Consider the following 20182-nt stretch of genomic DNA (forward strand, 5'->3'; position numbering starts at 1 on the left):
ATCGCTGTTGCTATTGCTTTTCAGAGACACCGCTGCCATGAGCACCACAAGTCACGGTCACCCTCCCCCATGCGACTGAGGCAGAGCTCCGGTTCGCTCTGCTGTACACAGCCACCCCCCACCACCCCCCGTTCCTCCCCATCCCGTACACCGTTGGCTGTTCCGCTCAGGACTTGACCTCCTCCCTCTCCTGCTCCGAGGACAGCTCCACGTCCGAGAGCCCCACCTCCACGGCCATGATGAGGGAGGTGTCCGAGTCGCTGCTCATGGGGGGCTGGTGCTCGCCTGTGGAGGTGTGTGTTGGGGGGGGGGGGTTGGACATTAGAAAGTATTAAATCAACAATTCAGCTAAACATTAAAACAACACTTAATACACTATCAGTCATCATTTAGCCACCAAATTAATTTATACAACTGGTATCATCAAGGGTAACATTTTTTTTTTTTTTACTCTATTTAATACCTCACTTCAGAGATTGCCTTAAATTGTGCTTCATTCACGAACTGTCACATCATAGTATTATGGTTATCGTAAAACTAGTTTTGTTTGACAAATTTAAAAATGATGTACTACACAATTTTAACAGTTATTTTCTAGAATTCGAAATGTGTTCTATCTTCTCATTATGGGGATTATTTTGTTACGAATTTAAAGAAAAGTGGAGTTTGTTTTTATGTAGGTGATGTATGACAGTTGTCTTGTGGACCCACACTATTCTATAAAGTTACGGGGGAAATTAAAAAAAACCGCGAACGTGAACTGTGACGGTCAGCAGCTGCCCAGTAAGAGTGTAACAGGAGGAAAAAGGAGAGTCAGAGAAACCATCAGAGCCTCCGTCTACATCCTCCATCGCAGCTGCAGAGGCGGCGATGAAACACGCTAAAGGAGCCGCTGCAGCCCGTCACAGCACGGCCCCCCCCGTAGGCCTCAGCTAGTGCGTGTGGGTCGCTATGGCGACCGTTTCAGGTGGCGGCTCTGACGCAGGTGCTCCGACCCTCCCCGTCCGTTTCTCTCGCAATCCCTGGCACTTCACTCGTCAGCTTCCGCTGGTGGCGGCTCTGTCTGCCACAGCCTCAGGGGCTCAGAGGCACCGCTGGTATTAGTACGTTTTCAACAAAATGCTGCCGATCCAGAGAAAAAGTTAATTCCGTTAACGCGGCAGTCTGTTCTGAGGGAGAGGAAAAAAAAAGAGCGGACAAATCCATCGGAAACCTTCTATGTCCTTATTATTTTGGAGGATTTATAGACTCGCTGTGATTTTTAAAACGCCCCGCGACAGTGAAGCGAAGCGCTGGCGCATTTCAGTTCTACTCGCTGCCATACGGTGGCACTGTAGAGCGCTGCTCCACATCCTCCAGATCACAAGACTCGCCGGCTGCCAAGAGTGAGCATGAACTCACACTGCAACAATCGACGACCAGAAATGTTCCGCGCTCACTGAATCATCCGTCGAAACCGCAAACGCCCACCCGAAACGGCCACGTGCGCAGGAACATTTGCATTTTGTACCAGAGAGCCGAGCGATCGATGCAGTTATAAAACTATTGATTTTTCTACGCTGTCTCACGGATGGCCGGTCTTTGCGATGCTGCAATAAAAACTTGGCTATCTGCCAAAGTAGCTGGTAAGATTTTGACGCGCGAGGCCCCGTTCGGAACAAAAACTGAGGAAAACTACACGAATGGAACTGGACTCCCACCGGCACCTGAATAGTAAGATTGTTAAGAGGGGGGTCACCCAGGAGCCATAGCAAGGAAGCGAGGGTGGGGAGGTTTGGCTGGCCAGCGGCTGCGGCTCCTTTGACCGATCCAGCAGAGCCCAGGCTGCGAGGAAGCGGTGGGCCGTACAGGAAGCGTAGCGAAAGCGAACAGGAAGTTCTGATCCAGACTTGGAGAATGGCTCAAGTTAAACAAAACCTGAGATGGACATGTGACTGCTGCACATGGTTGATCCCCTCCGCCCAACCAAGACCACGAGAGCACGGAAGGGAACTCACTGCTGGCGATGTGGCGGCTCTCTCCTGCCTGCGGAAGGGGGTCCGAATCGGGGAAGACCTGGGGCAACCCCACCGTCCGCACCACCGGGTCCAACACCATGGAGCTCTCATTCACTGTGATGTCACCGGCTCCTGTCACCTGATTGGAGGGCGGTCCCCCGACTGAGGTCTCGTAGTCGGGCGGGACGTCGTCGGAGCAGTCCGCGTTGGGCTGGGGGGACAGTTGGGAGAGATCAGCGGGTGTGATTGCTGTGGTCCAGCAAACATGAAGCAGCACCAGTGACCAGGAGGGACCCTGTGGTTGGACCACAGAGCTCCCTGAGGCGGGGGGGGGAGAGAGATGCTTACAGGAATTCCCAGGGCCTTCAGGATGTTCATCTTGCACATGGGACACGTCCGGTGGTCCTGAAGCCACGGGTCCACACAGTTCTTGTGGAAAACGTGCCTGCCAACAGTCCGTAAACCAGTCATGTTGAGGTCCCCAATAAACCACAGTCTCGTAGCGGTCCTCAGTAAACCACAGCAATGCCGGATGAGACACCTTTGCTCCTACAGCCCAGTAACTGCGAACCTCAGGACGGGTTTCAGCATTTCCTTCGGCTTCCCTGTGAAAATCGACGACTTTCTGTCTACCGAAGCGGCGGTGGACGACACTCGCGTTTACAGCCACACAATGACAGTAATATCCGTGAACACGTGAATTTGAATTTACTGTGACAATTCCACCAGTTCACATTCCAGTCTAAAAAAAAAAAAAAAAAAAAAGTTGACATTCAGCACATAATACTCCAGCTTTTGTAAGAACACAGAATATTACTAAAGCAGAATTTCAAAGAAAAAAAAACGTACGTGAGCTGAGGTGTCGGTGCGGGGTGCGAGTGACACGGCGGAAGCCCTACCGGCACGGCAATATCCGAACCACATCGTTTGGCTTGTAGCCTTCAATGCAGACGGCGCAGTTGTCAAAATCTGACTCCGTTTCCTGAAGGAGCAGAAACAAGTGTCACTGTAAGTGAATTTCTCTCATCTTCTCTCTGGGACCTTCTGCCCAACCAGGGAATGGCTCCGAGTACCCAAAAAAAAAAAAACTTCCCTAGAGATCTGTACTTCAATGAAGTTTGTTTTGTTTACGTGTCCCGAGCTTTATGGAACGCAGAAATTCAGATATGGTGGCTCTTCAATTTTCAGAACACAACTGGGACTCATCTCTGTTCCTCAACAGTTTCGTTCATAACAAGGTCACTTTTAGCAATTAGTCACAATCAGCAAAAGGTTAATAAAACATATCACTCCATTTACAGGTTATTTTCGGCAAGTCTTAAATTATAGCTTTAAAAAAAAAAAAAAAAAAACAAATTTTTTTGTAAACGTCAAGCTGCACTAAAATAATCTAAAAAGCCAGAAAGTAACAATACCTTCTCTGCAAAAGTCTGACTCAATAATGAATGTTAACCAATTCACCCCATAAATGTGTACAATGTTCCTCATCTTATAGATCGCTGACACAAACACCAGAGACGAGTTGTAAACGCTGCAGAAATTAAATGAATTAAAGAGCTCTCACGCATCACTTGTACCTCAACTTAAATATGGAGTTGGGACCAGAAGAGGGTTCTTAAGTCCACCCTCTGTGTCTATAAAAGCTTTATAATAAAGCTTAATACCTTAGCTTATTCAGAGGTTATTTTCTGTTAAAACGGCCTTTCGAAGGAAGCAATAAATGTGTTTGTCGGTATCTGGTCACTGTCAGCTCTGATCAAAAAGTATAATACAAACATAGCACTCTTTACTTACAGGGTAGGTTTTGTAAAAGTCTCAATATAATAACTTAAGTTAAAAATATGCTGGATTTAAGTGCGTTTCTATTCCATCCGAGTATGTCTTGCAGCCATCCAATGGCAGAAAGCAAAAACATGCCATAATTTGCATTTTTAGAAGACAATGATAAAGAAAATCTGTTTAAATGTAAATGTAGTGCAATTGAATTTAATACACTAGGACATGCTTGTATTTTTGAAAATTTGTAACAGGTATGTAACGGTACAAGTATGCTCGTTTGAGTGCTCTTTACCGCCATCTATCGGCTGGATGCGGAAATGCAGGTGGCTTTTGCGCCTTCGCGTGCAGAAACTTCAGCAAATAAATCAGTGGAGGAACAGCAGTTAAAATGGATTGGTGCCATTTGAAATATGCACACCGTGCACTTCAGACAGGACCGAGATGTTAGGGATTCTATTTTCAGCAGAGGGGCGGGGTATCCTTTACTTAGACCCGTGTTTACCTTGTCTCCTTTCCTGATGGTCCGCACCTGCAGCTTGCTGATGGCTTTCTTAGCCGCGTCTCCGAGCCGCCTCTGCGGAGACACACAGCGGAACAGGCGCTAAAAAACCCGGCAGCACTAAGTGTCTGTATGGAGGAGAACCGCCCGGGTGCCGCTGTGTCGAGACAGCCCACCCGGAGCATCGCGGTATCGTTGACATCGTTGGAACAGCGGTTCCATCCAGGTCCGAATGGAAACGCGTTGCCCGGGGAAGGTTCACGTAGAAGTCCTGGGAGCTGCGGCAAGCGGAACGCCTGAAGTGTCAGCACCTTGCCTGGGTTTAGCCATCAACGTGGGGGGCATCGTGAAGGCAGGGGTGCGGTGGGTCCGCGAAAGGCGCTGCAGAACCAAAGTAAAGCCCTCTTGACTCCTAGTCCTCCTAATCAACTGGCATAGTGGTTACAGCTGTCCCCTTGCAACTGGAAAGACCCGGGTGCAAATCCCACCTCCTGCTGTAGTCCCATTCATCAAGGTACTTAATCTGAATCGCTACAGTAAAATTACCATGCTCTGTAAGCGGTTGAGTAACTGTGTGGCTTAGTATACAAACAACACTGTAAGCCACTCTGGACAAAAAAAAATCTGATGATAAATGCAGGCATTTCTGAAGCAAAGAGTCTGTTTGATGTTCCCCTTCAAAATGAAACTGATGACTGAACATAGACTCGGGGGTAAGAAGCTCAGGTCTCAGGTACCCCCCGTCCTCAGCCTCGGTGCTCCAGGAGTCCAGCTGAGAGCATCGGGTGAGCGGAAACTGTGAGCAGATGTTCGGTATGGTTTTCTGCTCTCCAGCTGAGACCCCAGGTGTCAAAGGTGTTGGGTGGCTGTCGGGTCCAGTAGCTGCCCGGGAACGGTGCTGCCCCTGACTGCGTCAGCACCGCCCCTGGTCACTGGGTGGAAGGGGGTCACAGTGTTTGTACTGCAGGATCAAAGTGGAGGAACATGTCCAATGTGAGCCTCCTAGGCAGGGGAGTGGGGAGCTGAGCTGAGGTGAGGTGGAGCTGGGTGTGAACACCAAGCAAAATGAGTAGCGAGGAAAAGAGGTGCCATCATTTTCGAAAAACCGGACCACCTGGCTGAGTAGCTCCAGTCACGTGACCATCCTGCATTGTACGTTGGGGGGGGGGGGGGGGGAACGAGCCATAATCCTACATTTTTTTTTTTTTTTTTTATAGTGTGCCTAAAGCATGAATCTCACTAATCTTCTCTGAACATGTGTTTATTTTTCCTCACGGTGCAGCACAGTGTGACTGGGATACAAAGCTGAACCGCAGCGATGAACTGGTGTGTCGGCGCCCCCTCGTTAGCCGCAGCGCCGCTAGCAGCCCTCACCTGGTTCCTGTCGCGCGCGTTGGCGTAGCGGAACCTCTGGATGTAGTAGAAGACGAGCCAGGCGAGCGAGATGATCATCAGCACGATGAAGGAGATGGAGACGAAGACCACCGAGGTGCGGCTCACGTACTTCTGCAGGTTCCGCGTGCCGATGGTGATGTGCATGGTCACCGTGACGTTCCTCTCCAGCAGGGCGGCGATCTCGCGTCCCTTCGACTCCGGGATCATGATGGCCACGATGTCCCCCGTGCCTGAAGGAGCACGGAAGCCCATTAACACGCGCTGCGAGAACATCTCCGCAGGATGAGGAGGCGCAGCGAGATCACATGAATTTAGAAGGCCTCGCATGTACAGGGCCAGCAGGTGGCGCAGTGGTTAGAGGTTCCAACCTTCTTGCATGGCAAGGATCGGGTTTGAATCCCACCTCCTGTGGCAATACCCTTGAGCGCGGTATAAGTGATACAGTAAGAATTACCCTGCTATGTCAATGGGTAAGTAATTCTGTAGTGCACACACCTTGCCCACTTAAGTCCTTTTGGAGACAAGTTGTCAGTTACATTTACATGTATTTATTTAGCTGACGCTTTTCTCCGAAGCAAGTAATGTTAAGGTTACAACTATTTACCCATGTATACAGCTGGGTATTTTTACTAGAGCAATTTAGGGTAAATACCTTGCTCAAAGGTACTACAGCTGGAGGTGGGAATCAAACCTGCAACCCGGCGCACTCTGGACAAGATGCCCGAACGGTGCTAGACCAGCAGACACGCAATGTCAGCATCTCTGCTTTCCGGACGCGTCCGGGTCGCCGCCAGCCTGTAATCGGGTCAACCTTCTGAACTGGACCCCCCCCCCGAAAGGAAGCGGCTCCATCAGTTGCACAGGCGTGTGGAGGAGGGGTTTGCGTCCGGGGCGAGGACCGCGGTAAATCCTCGCAGCAGAACTTATTTTTTTCCAGCCCTGTTCCGCCTTAAATATCGCCCCGAACAACGATCGGAATCGAACTCCCATCCCCATGAGGAAAGGCACGGGTGCAGGAGCCGCGGATGCTCTGGGCATATAGGCGAACCGCACTCCCCGACCTTCAAGAAGGAATGGGTATTGACCCAGAGGGAAGAGCGGCAGTGCCGACGCACGGCACGTATGCCGACGCGTGCTCCGAACACAGACAACGCTGCAGATGTTGCGAAACGGTCGTTTACGTCGCTGTAAATCATTACCGGCACATGGCCCCTTCTTGTTGAGCCATTAACTTAAGCGATCATCGCTGGAATCTCGCCGTCTCCCGGGCCGCTGACGAGCTCTCGCCGAGCCAACGCGACAGGGCCGCTCGCGACGCGCACCTGGAGCACGAGCAGAGAGGACCGCGGCCTCCCGAGCTACGAACGGCGCATCCCACCCGCTCCCCCTGGTCACCACACCTCACTTCGTCCCAGGAGACCATAGAGGAGCAGAACGGTCACAAGTCGCCTAGCGAACAGAGCAACTGTGTTCGAACCCCCCTCCTGCAGTACCCCTGATCAAGTTACTTCCCCTGAACTGCTACAGTAAAAATTACATTCATTCATTTAGCTGACGCTTTTCTCCAAAGTGACTTACAATGTTAAGGCTGCAATTATTTACCCATTTATACAGCTGGGTGATTTTACCGGAGCAATTTAGGGTAAGCACGTTGCTCAAGGGTACTACAGCCGGAGGTGGGGATCGAACCTGCGACCTTTGGATCCAACGGAAGTAGCGCTAAGCACTACGCTACCAGCTGTCCAGTATAAATCAGCAGTATAAATGGGTAAATCTGTGTAACTAGCACAGTAACTAAGTCGCAAGCGAAAAGAGACTGATAAATGGACACGGTAATAATAATCATCATCATATTAACAGTAAGAAATGCAACGAGGGGTACAAGACAGTACAGTACTGAAGAACCCAGACTTACTACATTTATTCACTTAGTAGACACTTTTGTCCAAAGCGACTTCCAATGAACTCTATGTAGTGTTATGAGCCCACACACCTTATTCACCGTGGTGACTTACACTGCTAGATACACTACTTACACTGGGTCACTCATCCATACATCAATGGAACACACTCTCTCTCTGTCACTCGCACTCTATGGGGGAACCTGAACAGCATGTCTTCGGAGTGTGGGAGGAAACCAGAGCACCCACAGGAAACCCACACAGACACGGGAGAACATGCAAACTCCACACAGGCGCTGTGAGGCGGCAGTGCTATTCGCTGCGCCACCCTGCTGACCCACAAACTTGAAAGTTGCTGGTTCGAGCCTACTCCCCCCTTCACGATGTTCGATGAAGGCACTCGCTGTGACCGGCTCCGGTCGAAAGCGCCAGCTGCATAACTGGGTCACACGCCGACAGGAAACGAGTTAACGGTGAGAAGGGGACGGAGCTGCAATCCGCACAGCGGTCTTATCGCAAGCTTGTTTTCACAGGGCAGCAGGAAACCGACCGGACTGATCCGCGGTCGTGGAAACGCCGATCGTCGTCTCTCTCCCGAGACCCCTCCTAGTCGGCGGTTCGGGGATTCCTGAACCGCAGACATGACCCACACTCAATTGAGTATGACGGTCATTTTTATAATTAAACTTCAGATTAATAATAACTTATTCCACCACTGTATCTATCCAAAATAAGATAGTGTTAGGATTGTACAATAAAGTACTACGTTTTTAGCCTATTAAAACAGCAGGCAAATTTTACTGGAAGCGAGCGGCTCTAACCGCTGCGCCACCTGCTGCCCACACAGGTAAGTGTTCCTGGTTTTATTTCATTGTTTACCGTACAAACTGTTGGCAAGGATGTTCTGTGCGGCACGCAGCTCGTTAATCACACTCCAGTCCGAGTGAACCGCAGCTGGGAGAAGGAACTAAAAAGAAAAAAATTGCAATTCCCCAGAGCGAACAGGTGGGAGGAGGACCGACTCTGGCACGGAAGCTGCCGGCAGCGCCGATCACCTTGCAACCCCGAAATCTTTAACGTACGGACAGTAAACGGGGGGTGTAACACAGGACCCCCCCCTTACATAATGTCCTCCGGGCGCTAGCGGGATCCTTGCAGCCCGATGACGAACGGCCAAGGGAAAAAGTCATCAGGGCCTGTAGGAGGCGCAGCGGTTCAGGCACCAACGCCGGTCTTGTTTCTTGTTCCCGCAAATCCTCTCATCCGTCCCACTTCCTGGAGCAGAGCTGCTCTGAAGGGGGCGCCATGCAAAACCGCAGCGGGGTGGGGGGGGGGGGTACTGCGGCACGATGGAAGAATCTGGGGACGAGCGCTTGCTGCGATCAGCTGGGACCAGGCACCGCGTTCCACGGCCGGTCCCTGCCGGACCCCACCTCTGCCGCCGCCGTCTCGGACGCGACGTGCCGTAACTCGATTGCCATCAGCTCCCCCACCCCCCGCGCGCTCGGCAATCGGAGCATCGCGGCTCACGATTTGTCCCCACCGAAGCGTTGGAGCGACACGGCTGCCGCCCCCCTCGTGCCCGTGAACAACAAGCCGAGCGTTTCCTGTCTGCGGCGCTAATGCCACAAGGAAGTAAACGGACACCGGGCGGAGCGTGACCCCCCACGGGGGGAAGAGGGGAACTCTGTGCTCCGTGTTGCACAACACCACGCGTGCGCTTCCATCTTAAAGGCCTTACATCTTAAGCACCCTGGATTAAACGCGTTGAGTAATGCCACCATCTGGGGTCGCTGGGGGCTGTTCCGGGAGGGGGGGGGCTTTAGTGGGCAGTGTGGCAGGGCGGCAGGTACAGGACCGTAGCTACAACCCCAGGTTTAGGAGACCTTCCTGGAAAGAGTGGATCTCCTTCATGCAGCAAATTCACACCTACAGCAACGACCTGCACGAGCAGAGTGGTTTCGAACCCCTCTCGCCACCGCAGGGCGCGACACGAAGGGCCCGCTTCCGCACAGTGACGGATCGGTAGTCTGACATCCTCCCGAAACCACCCACTTAAATGTCGATCCTGAGGCGCAGGAGGCTAAGAAAAGAGCGGACAGAAATAGCCGGGTGCTAAAAATACTCCGGTGCTGGACTGAGCGGGTGCTAGACTGGACACTACGCTCCGCCAGGGGGGCACCGGTGAGAGGAGGGAGCAGTCGGCATTGCGGGGCCGCTACCGTCGGTGCCGTGCGCTGGCTGTCTGCCTGCTGACATTGTGGGACAGAGATCGGATGTTAAAGACTAAATAAATAGAAAGACAAGCGGATGCATCTTCACCCATCGCCCTCTGTGGCTCCGCCCATATCCAGGAGGACGGCTGGCAGCAGAGATGTGGACGATGCTCCCTTCGCACTCATTTGAAATGAGACGAGACGGTGCAAGACACACATGGCATTTGTCTCTGGGGGCGGAGCCTGCAGGACAGCACTTGCCTCTTGCATTACTGAGAGACAGGTGGTCATGAGCAAAGTCACGACAGGGAACGTTCTGGGTCCCGGCCTTGTTCTGCACACAGGCCGCTTTGTTAGCTCGCTCACGGTAAGCCCCCACCGTGGAATTATGGGTAGGGCGTCCCGGGAACACCCCCACCCGGAAGGAGACCGCATGTCGCACAAAGAGGGATCTTCGACTGCACGTGACCGACTCGCAGGATCCGTGCGGGTCCATCTTTACAGTGACACCTCCCCAGGACAAATCCCGGGGACTCAGGCGACGCAGCCATTCCTCTCCAACAAGACAGGAACACAGCAAGAAGCTTCTGGCAAAAAAAATGTGAAATAATTAAACAAAAAAAACAACGCAGTAAAGATCTGCAGCTCGAGGCAGCTGGTCGACTAGAGGAGCTGCGAGACGCAGATGGGCGATCGCTCGAACCGTGACGTCCGCTCCGTTTTTTTTAACCTACAGGGGTTCGGGAATACAAAGAAGGTACAGAACACACATGCTGCTTCGCCATAACTGAAAGCACATGTTCCTCTGCGAGCGAACGACACGACACGACACCTTGAGAGAGAGAGAGAGTGAGAGAGAGAGAGAGAGAGAGAGAGACACACAGAGAAAAACACCCACCTGGAAACATCAGCACAGCTCAACTTGGCAACGAAGTTGCTGGCAAACTTCTGAAAGAGTTTTAGGGAAACAGCCCAAGTGACAGACAATTAGACACTTAGCCAACTTCCTTTCCCAGTGGCGCGAACCGCCCAGATGACTAAAACAGCACGAGCTCGACCCCGGAGCCGGGAGGGCCCCTGAGAATCTGAGATTTTGCCAAAACGTGCAACACAGAAGATCTGACTTCCTCATCAACCCGATTAACATTGGGCCAGCAGGGGGCGCAGTGGTTAGAGCCAGTACCTTCCACTTGAAGGAACAGGGATCGAATCCCACCTCCTGCTGTAGCGTCCGTGATGCTTAGCCTGAATCGACACAGTAAAAATTACGCTTACGGGTCATGCCATAAGTGTGAAGAACCAGCCCCTCTGCCCCAGCGCCTCAACCATCACGACCGCATTATGGAGCAGAACGTTCATAGCGCACCGACAGCTGGGCAGATGCCCGACACACTTCTTGAGCACAGTGTTTCCAAACAAAGCTCTGCCACATCGCCTGTAGCTGTCGAACATAACTCTCATTCCTCCGACAAGAGCCCAGATGTTCTCCTTGCTCCACCAAACAGCAACAGGCACGGCCCAGTCTCCAGGCGTTCGGTAACGCCTCGCCTTCCTCCTCCAGGACGAGCGTCACCACTTTAACCGTGAAATCGGACGACGGGTGGGACCGGGAAGCGTGGCAAGAGGACATGTGTGGCCCATCTCAAAGTTAGATTTAAGAGAGAGAGGAGAAAAAGAGAGAAGCGATGCAGATGCGGTATTGGTCGCTTTAACAGGGCGACTGCGACCTGCCCAAAGGCTCGTCTCCGGGACTCTCCCGCATCCGAGCAGGAGCCCTTCTCGGCCTTTGTCCTCTTCCCAGTACGGCGAGCCCTCGCAGAACAGGTCCTATACAAGGACTGCCTGTTCAACGATTTATGAAAACACACACTTTTTGATGCAATAGGCTTATTACTCAGCACAGCAGCATTTTTACCCAGTTATACAGTCATTACACCTTCGCAACAGGTATTTGGTTTATCGCCTATGGTGTCACTCACCGTGCGAGACATAACAGATGCTACACCTCTTCCATAACACAGCCGAACAGGGTGTATAAATAGTGTTCCTACCTTCACTCGCACTGAGGTCTCCACCAATCACAGCCCTCCATTCGGTAAATATCGCAATTAAAAGAGCAGATTTAGAACTGCATTTAATTAACTTCCTTTGACTGAAGAAATAATGGTAACTGTTGCCCACACAGCAGCAGAGTGACATGAACAGGCGGGTACATTCTGGTTAAAGGACGTGGTAAAACTGTACATTAGGAGTTCCACCAGAGAGCGGTTGAGGTAACCCACACGGGGTCACATGGGGGGGGGGGTTCTGTAAACACCTTGGATCATAACCATACAGGAGAGACACAAGGGGACGTCACCATTTTTTTTTTTTTTTAAAGACAGAACCTGTCCAGTTCCTAGACAGGGAAAAAGGGCAGAGCAGGGCAGGTGTGTGTGGGTGTGGAGCCTGTTCTCTCAAATGATGCTGAGGTACCACAAAAGCGATGAGCAAGCAGCACATGTCAGATCTCTCTCAGATCTCTTTCTCTGACAGCTGAGCGTACATGTGATTTGGCCATAAATCGATCAGACAGGTGTGAGAAGAGACACCCTTCGCTGGGGGGGGGGGGTCACCGATTGACAGCAACGCACCACTTGCTCGGAGCTGCACATCTTTCTGGACGTCACGATCATGATCCGCGGGACCCACGGCCACAGACGCCGATGCTCCTGGTACCGCACCCCCAACCCCCAGGCTACGACAAACCACATTAGCAGGGTCTCGCACGCCGACTCCTCTTGCTCCTGCTCCTTCCTCGCAGCGGGTGTCGCGCGCCACTCACCTTGGTGCGGCATCGTGATGGTCTCGTTGGCGCTGCCGGAGCCCACGTTGAAGATGACCACGGCGGACGCGTTGTGGGTGGCCGCGTGGCGGATCTTCTCCTTGTACGTGCAGTTCCCCTTGGCGACGAGCGCGATCCACGCGGCGCCGCCGCTCGCGGGCACCGCGAAGCGCGTGCCGGGCTCGCACGCCTGGCGCTCGTGCGGCGACGCGGCCATGGCCACGAGCCCGCGCGCGTCCTTCTTGGGCGAGTGCTCGCCGTAGCGGCCGCACTCGGTCTTCTCGGTGACCGCGTCGCCGGTGGCGGGGTCGCGGTACGTGATGTTCACGAAGGCCGTGTACCACTCCTCCTTCTCGGCCACGGTGAAGTCCAGGCACAGCAGATGCACGAAGCAGAAGGAGAGCAGCCATGTTGAGAGCGCCAGGCTGCGGCACGCCGCGATCACGGACACGGCCATGATGATGATGATGATGATGGTGGTGATGATGATAATGATGTCGCTCCTCCGCCACCGGCGCCGAGCGAGCCTCGGGTCGGGCTCAGGGGCTGCCCGGCCGGTCTCCTCCTCGTCTCTCCTCGCCTCGCCTTCTGCTCCTTCTTCCCGTCGGCGGCTCTACTTCGACGTGTGACTGCAGAGCGAGCAAATCATGAGCTGCTCGCAATCGCTGCGCGGAGCGTCGTTCCTGAGCTGCAGCCCCGGGAGAAGCCGATCATGTCTGTGTGTGTGCGGCCCGGACTGGACTGGACTGGAGCGGTTGCCAGACGGCGCTCCAGAATCACCCAACCTTGCTGTGCGACCTAGGGCTGGGTTGCCAGATAGTGTCCCCACATTACCCGCAGCTGACCCGAACTGTGGCTAGCGGCTGCCAAGCCGTGCTCCGCAATCGCCCAACGCTGGCGTGTGCTCTAGGGACGGGTTGCCAGATCGTTCTCCAAAATCACCCCACGCTAGTTTGCGAGCTCAGCAAATTAATTGCCAGATTTCGCTCCACAATCACCCGTAGCTGGCCTAACTGTGGCTAGCGGCTGCCACGTTTCACGTCATAGTTTCTCAACGCAGGGCTGCACTGTGAAATATGGGGCTGCCAGGTGATTTAGTCCGAAAGCCCCTTCCCGAAGATGGCCTAGCTTGCGCGGTGGGGCGGGGTTGCCAGATGGCGATGCACAATCATCAAACGCTGGTTTGCACTGTAGCGTGCGGGACTGCAAAATATACGTGTGTATGGATATATGAGATATAATATCGGGTTGCCGTGTAGGTCGCCAAAGTCACCCGCACTGATCGACTTCGCATGCATGCCCTAACATACTGAGACTTGGGTTGCCAGATTGGCATCCAAATCCCGCCGTTGAGCAGCACCCATGCGATTTGTCACGCAGGTTGCCAGGTACTGCTTTTCCATTCCCTCGTTTTTGAAGTACCTTTACTTTTCCGCTACATATTACCTCAGCTGACTTTCCAAGGTTTTCTCTTTTGGCGCAAATAAAGAATTTCGACCTGGTCACTGATAAAACAGAAAACAATAATTAGTGAAATAGCGCCATCTGCTGTGGAGGACGGAATGACGTGTGCAATGAACAGGACTTTATTATTATTTGTTGACCTTGGTTATGAAATGTCCCTTACAGTCTAAAAAAATAAAGTTTGCGGATATTTCTACGTCAGCATCTTTAATTTTTCAGGCGTTTCATGCAGGAAGGCTTATGTTTTCACCGTTGTGTATTTACCACTGAAACTGGAGACATCCAAACACTTGAAAGATGGGACAGCACAGATTATGATAGAATTGCTTTTCACAGAGAATTAAATATGATATACAAAGTAATATGGGTTTTACAAGAACTTAAAACATATGCCGCCACGATACTGTTGCATCTTTTTGCATAACACCAGCAGTTCGACTCGCTTTATTACCAGCATGCGTGTATTGTTCTCTGAGACGTACGTCGCTTCGGAGAAAGGCGTCTGCCAAATGAATAAACGTAAACGTAAATGTAAACGTGAATGAAACAATGCATCCGGAATCATTAATAATAAAACGGTTAAGTACGTGTTCCACTCGAATTTTTTTTTGAGACGGACAGCGATGACATAACGGTTTCCGGTTTCCTTTCCTCCAGTGTTAGACTAGCGGAAGCTTCCGGTCTGGGGTCTACGGTCTGTGAGCAGTGGCAGGTATGTTTTTGCGGAGGTTGTGTTCTTCTGGTGTAGAAAACATCACAGCTGAAAATGTTAGTAATCGAATATTTATATTACGCACACACTTATTACTTTTAAGCTGAATTCTGGCTGTCTCGTTTAGTTGTCACGGAGGGAGCGCGACACGCAGGCACACGAAACGACGTGTGGTGTTTGATACTGCTGAGTTCCTGCACGTGTCGCTCGTTTGGTGTCTTAGGTCCACCCTAAGTGACCCTCGTGGACACTCCAGGGGCCCCGTCTGTCCAGCTTTTCCGGCCGGGAAGGACGGCGAGAAGGACTTGGAAGAAAGGAGCCGAAGACTGAGGATGCCCAAGAAGAAGACGGGCGCGCGCAAGAAGGCGGAGGGCCGCCGCGAGCGCGAGCGGCAGACTCGCGCCAGCAGGGAGCACGTGGACGTGGCCAAGCACCCGTGCAACGCGCCCATGGTGCGCTTTTTAACCCCTAATCCGCCTCATCGCAGCACGACAGGGCGACTGCACCTGCATCATCATCATCAGGGAACTTAATGTAAACTCGGGTAGAGGAGATCAGGTCACTTCAGCGTTTGAAAGTTCTCCAGCTGTAGTCCCCTTGGTCTAGGAACTTCCCTCTGAAATCAGACTCGGAATCAGAATGAGCTTTATTGCCAAGTATGTTCACACATACAAGGAATTTGTCTTGGTGACAGAAACTTCCACTTGACAGATGAGAAGATAGAATATGTGAATGAAGGATAAAAAGTACATAAAAATATAAAGTACACAATATACAAAAATAGTCACTAGACATTGTATGTATGTACAGGTATGTTCTATACAAATGCAAGAGAGTGTGAGTAAGAGATATGATGTGATAAATAGTTATAAATAGCATTGTGTATTGCACTGGTTTACTTTCTAGGGGGATTTTAGCTGTTCATGAGGTAGATGGCCTGAGGAAAGAAACTTTTCTTGTGCCTGGCTGTCCTGGTGCTCGATGCTCTGTAGCGCCGGCCAGATGGCAAAGGTTCGAAAAGGAAGTGGCCTGGATGTGAGGGGTCTGGAATGATTTTGCTAGCCCTTTTACCGACTCTGGACGAGTGCAGTTCTTGGAGAGCTGGAGGGGATGTGCCGATGATTCTTCCAGCAGTCCGAACTATCGATACTAAATGATACAGTATGAAAACCCTGCTGCACGGAGGGGGGGGGTTTAATCGCTGTTGGGTGTAGATGGTTAGATTCTGTTCCGGAACAGGCCCCAGCAACCTAGATGGTGGCATTACTCCATGCATTTAATCCAGGGTGCTTAAAATGTAAGGCAGTTAGATTGGTTCTGAGTGCACATTATTCTTTCCTGAGTTTTCAGTTTTACGCTCGGCTGCTTTCAAGAAGCGAACCTGCGTCTGCATTTCTAATAAAAGCGCAACATCTAACCCCAGCTATAGAAATAATTTTGGATAAAATGTGATTGCTGTATCATTATTGCCGTCGTTATTTAGCTGACACCTTTGCTGAAGGCCCCTTACAACGTTATGTCTGCACAGCAAAAGTGCTCACAAGGGCACAGGACAGCAGTCTGCATGAAATCTTGTGTTGCAGCTAAACAAGATGGAACTATGACTGGAATAATAGCAGTTAACAAAAGAAAATGATGTGCTACAGACCACAGCGTAAAGGCAGAGTGTTGCTCTTATAAAGAAACGAGTTAGGAATACAGTAAGTTACTATGAGGAAGCCCATGTGTTCACCTGTCCTGTTTTATTTTACAGGAATGTGATAAGTGTCAGAGGTAAGCATCTTTTGTGTCTCTTTGGTCCGTTAAAAAAATATACCCACAGTTACATTATTTTGCCAAATAATAAAGGCGCAAGTAGGCATTTTACTGTGACTTTTTATCCCGAGCTTGGTAAAATATCGAGATGTTTTTGTCAATTTCTCCAAGGCGACAGAAGAACAGAGCCTTTTGTTACTTCTGTGCTGCAGTACAGAAGTTACCCATGTGTGCCCAGTGTGGTAAGACCCCTTACTAAATGGTGATATTGGAGCATATCTGAATGTTTGACAATACATTCACATTAAGGGGCTCTTAAAGAAAGAAAGAATAACTATTTATATACAAATGGGAGCTTCTAACAAGTAGGCTGAATCTAACTTTTTTGATGTATTTAAAGTTCTTGTGGTTAACTTTTTCGGGCAATCTTTTTTTTAAATGGAAAGCTGGCATATTGGAACGTGTAAAATAAATACGCTTGAATAAGTGACCTGATTTCATTACTAACCAAACACTGTGTTTCTCTCCCATAAAGGCAAAACTAAATGTATGAAATCCTCTGACTGTGTTATAAAACACCCAGGGGTCCACAGCACTGGTATGGCTATGGTGGTAAGATATTTAAGTAATTTGTCTTGAGCCACAATGCTTTGAACTGTAAAAGTAAGGATTTGTAATAAATAATGTAGACCTCGAGTATAAGCGTGTCCTCGGGGCAGCAGGTGGTGTGCTGCTTAGAGCGACCGTCTTATGCTGAAAAGGGTTTGCCTATGGCTCACAGGTTCGATCCCCTCCTCCTGCTGTAGTACCAGTGAGCAAGGTACTTACCCTGCATTGCTCCAGTAAAATTTTGCAGCTGTACAAATGGGTGAATCATAATAAGTGTTAGATTCTTTGTAGAAATGCATCAGCTAAATAAATATAAAAATGTAAATATAAACGTCTTAGCATTACAGCAGTAGTTCCGAACCGTTTTGGCCGAGGTTCTCCATGGAGGGTCAGCCAGATACTCAGGTACCTCCTGTGTGTATATATGATTGGAAATCCTATTGTTTAAGTATGCACCTTCAAATTGTAAACAAATAGTCATACTAAAAATTCCTTTTATCTATAGACCTGGCCAGATGTTTTGCTAAAAGTGAGCAATTGAAAAATGCAGTATGTTGGATGCAACCCCTATGGGACTCCCTCCCTTGTATGCTTTGAGGTACTCCAAAGAGTTCACAGACCCCCCTCTGAGAATCACTGCATTATACTGAAGGTTAAAGTGTTACGCTATTCCCCCCCCCCACTGATGAGCATTTTCACCACCAGGGAGCGGTATGCGACTTCTGTGAGGCATGGGTATGCCACGGCAGGAAGTGTCTAAGCACTCACGCCTGCACTTGCCCTCTCTCGGATTCGGACTGCATTGAGTGCGAGAGAACAGTCTGGGAACATGGTAAAGAAAGAAAAAATGAAGTGGCACAAGCAGGTGCTGCCAGTCTGAGACACTTGGCCGATAAACAACATTGCTGCGTTGTTTCCCGTAACTCGACGTAAATTCGAGTAACGCCCTTTGTGTCGGCCTGTTGTTCTTGATGATAATCTAAACGTGTGATCGGTCTGTGTCGTGACTCACCTGCTCCTGCCACCGTATTTCATTCTGCAATAGGAGGAAGAATATTCCGCTGCTCGTTCTGCCACAACTTCCTCTGCGAAGATGACCAGTTTGAGCACCAAGCCAGCTGCCAGGTGCTGGATGCAGAGACTTTCAAATGTAAGCAGGATTCTGCTGTGCTGCCCAAGCTCTTCTTTGGGTCTTTCCCTTTATGTAGTAGTTGGCTTATCACCAAGCAGATGTGTCTCTGGAATGATGAAGTAAGGTGATCATGAGTAAGGGATAAAAAAAAAATCAGTAATACAGAACTCTTGAACTTTTACAAGAAATGTGGTCATGCACAACATCTGCAGATTGGGGCAGGGAGAGACTGGGAGCAGAGTTGTTGAGGCCTCTTCCCTGTCTGTGTAGCACTGAATTCTTTGTGTACGGTGTGTTAGCGAGGACGATGATTTGTGAGCTTCAGTGTGGAACAATGTATCAGTTAGCATATATCAGTAGTGTTTCATATTTCAGAAGTGTGCTGTTTTTATATTTTATATAAATTTTATATCACAGGTGTTTCCTGCAACAGACTGGGGCAACACTCTTGTCTCCGGTGCAAGGTGAGTGAAAACAGCTGTTAGCAGGTCGCATATTATTACGAGCATCCTTAGTGTTCCCATGGTGACAATAATGACACAAGCTGTTGCATCTCTGCCCAGGCCTGCTTCTGTGATGATCACACTCGCAGTAAAGTGTTCAAGCAGGAGAAGGGCAAGGCTCCGCCATGTCCAAAATGTGGGCACGAAACTCAGGAAACTAAAGACCTCAGCATGTCCAGTGAGTACTGTGCAACCCCACTGGCAGGAGTTCGAGTGAATGTGGAGTCCGAGTGGATTCCCTCGGACAGTCCGAAGGCATTGTGTTTCAGGTCTGCTGGGTTTCTAAATTCCCCCTACTGTGTGCGATTACCCTGTAATGGACTGGTGTCCCGTCCAAGGTCTACTCTGCTTCACATTTTGTACACAAAGAGCCTCTCTAGCTCTTTGGCAGTACCTTCCTTTTATGCAGTTTCAGAAGAGTACCTCTTGTCTGTCTGTGGGCAGTCATCCATGTGTTTATGAGCTCCCTGTGTTTCCCACGTTTCCCCCGCAGCCCGCTCTGTGAAGTTCGGCCGCCACGCTGGGTCCGAGCAGGGCTTCGGAGCCACTGGCTATGACTCATACTGGAGAAACATGGCTTCCGGAGGTGACGACTACGATGATGATGGTGATGAGGAGGAAGAGGATGATGATGATGAAGATTATGATGAAGAAGAAGATCTGGACCAGCAGGATGAAGAAGGAGAGGAGAAGGAGGCTGATGCAGAAGTGGCTGGACCCCTTTCTGAGTTGCATCTGGGCACCTCAGCCACCGGAGGGTCAGACTGAGACAGAAACTGGTTTAATCTCTGTGTGACACATGGGCCTTGAATATCATTTTTATCTGGGCACTAATATTGAACACGTCCTTTAGTTTATTGCATTCTCTGTATTTGAACGTAGCAATCATTAAAAGACAGCATATCTCTCCAGTTCTGATTGATGCTTCCCCCCCCCCCATTTGTGATATTGTGATGACACTTAATTTAACCTGTCAAAAACAAATGTCTTCTTTTGGAGGAGAGTTGTATATTACAAGTAATAGTGCTACTGACCAAGGTACATGTGAGTAAACCACAGTGGTGAATGAACTGCATCCAGCAGACTGAAGTCCAGGAGGTGTTGCAACTTGCCTGTTAGACATGCTGTTCAGGTTCCCCCAGAGCATGTGAGTGACAGAGACAGTGTATTCTACTGATGTATGGATGAGTGACCCAATGTAAGTAGTGTATCTAGCAGTGCAAGTCACCTTGGTGAATAAGGTGTGCGGGCTAGTTACGCTACATAGTACCCATTGTAAGTTGCTTTGGAGAAAAGTGTCAGATAGATAGATAGATAGATAGATAAATGTAAAAATGCAGCTGTCTCTCTTGACAAAATGGGTTAAAATTTAAGATCCGTGGATTATTTGGGGAAA

At 50.2% G+C, this 20182-nt stretch overlaps 2 protein-coding genes across 4 annotated transcripts; one reads left to right on the forward strand and one right to left on the reverse strand.

The window, feature by feature from the left end:
* rnf150a (ring finger protein 150a) lies at window positions 1-14210 on the reverse strand. 3 transcript variants are annotated; one of them, XR_003798250.1, is made up of 8 exons: window positions 12612-14210; window positions 5650-5900; window positions 4279-4350; window positions 2897-2979; window positions 2539-2602; window positions 2346-2442; window positions 1998-2208; window positions 135-285 (listed from the first exon to the last, which is right to left on the reverse strand). XR_003798250.1 is itself a non-coding variant. In XM_018736005.2 (7 exons), the coding sequence occupies exons 1-7, from the start codon at window positions 13066-13068 to the stop codon at window positions 167-169; spliced, it is 1290 nt and encodes a 429-aa protein (XP_018591521.2). In that variant the 5' UTR covers window positions 13069-14210; the 3' UTR covers window positions 1-166. The 3 variants fall into 3 exon arrangements, 2 of the variants coding, with proteins under 2 accessions (XP_018591521.2, XP_029114784.1); XM_018736005.2 differs by lacking the exon at window positions 2539-2602 and having other exon boundaries at window positions 1-285; XM_029258951.1 differs by lacking the exon at window positions 135-285 and having other exon boundaries at window positions 2346-2602.
* A 495-nt stretch (window positions 14211-14705) lies between these two features.
* On the forward strand, window positions 14706-19969 carry znf330 (zinc finger protein 330). Its single transcript, XM_018735637.2, has 10 exons — window positions 14706-14787; window positions 15011-15239; window positions 16541-16560; window positions 16714-16784; window positions 17078-17154; window positions 17857-17983; window positions 18197-18301; window positions 18701-18747; window positions 18847-18964; window positions 19280-19969. The coding sequence occupies exons 2-10, from the start codon at window positions 15120-15122 to the stop codon at window positions 19552-19554; spliced, it is 960 nt and encodes a 319-aa protein (XP_018591153.2). The 5' UTR covers window positions 14706-14787; window positions 15011-15119; the 3' UTR covers window positions 19555-19969.
* Window positions 19970-20182: the final 213 nt, after the last annotated feature.

This window comes from Scleropages formosus, chromosome 16 (assembly GCF_900964775.1).
Source record: "Scleropages formosus chromosome 16, fSclFor1.1, whole genome shotgun sequence".
NCBI lineage: Eukaryota > Metazoa > Chordata > Actinopteri > Osteoglossiformes > Osteoglossidae > Scleropages > Scleropages formosus.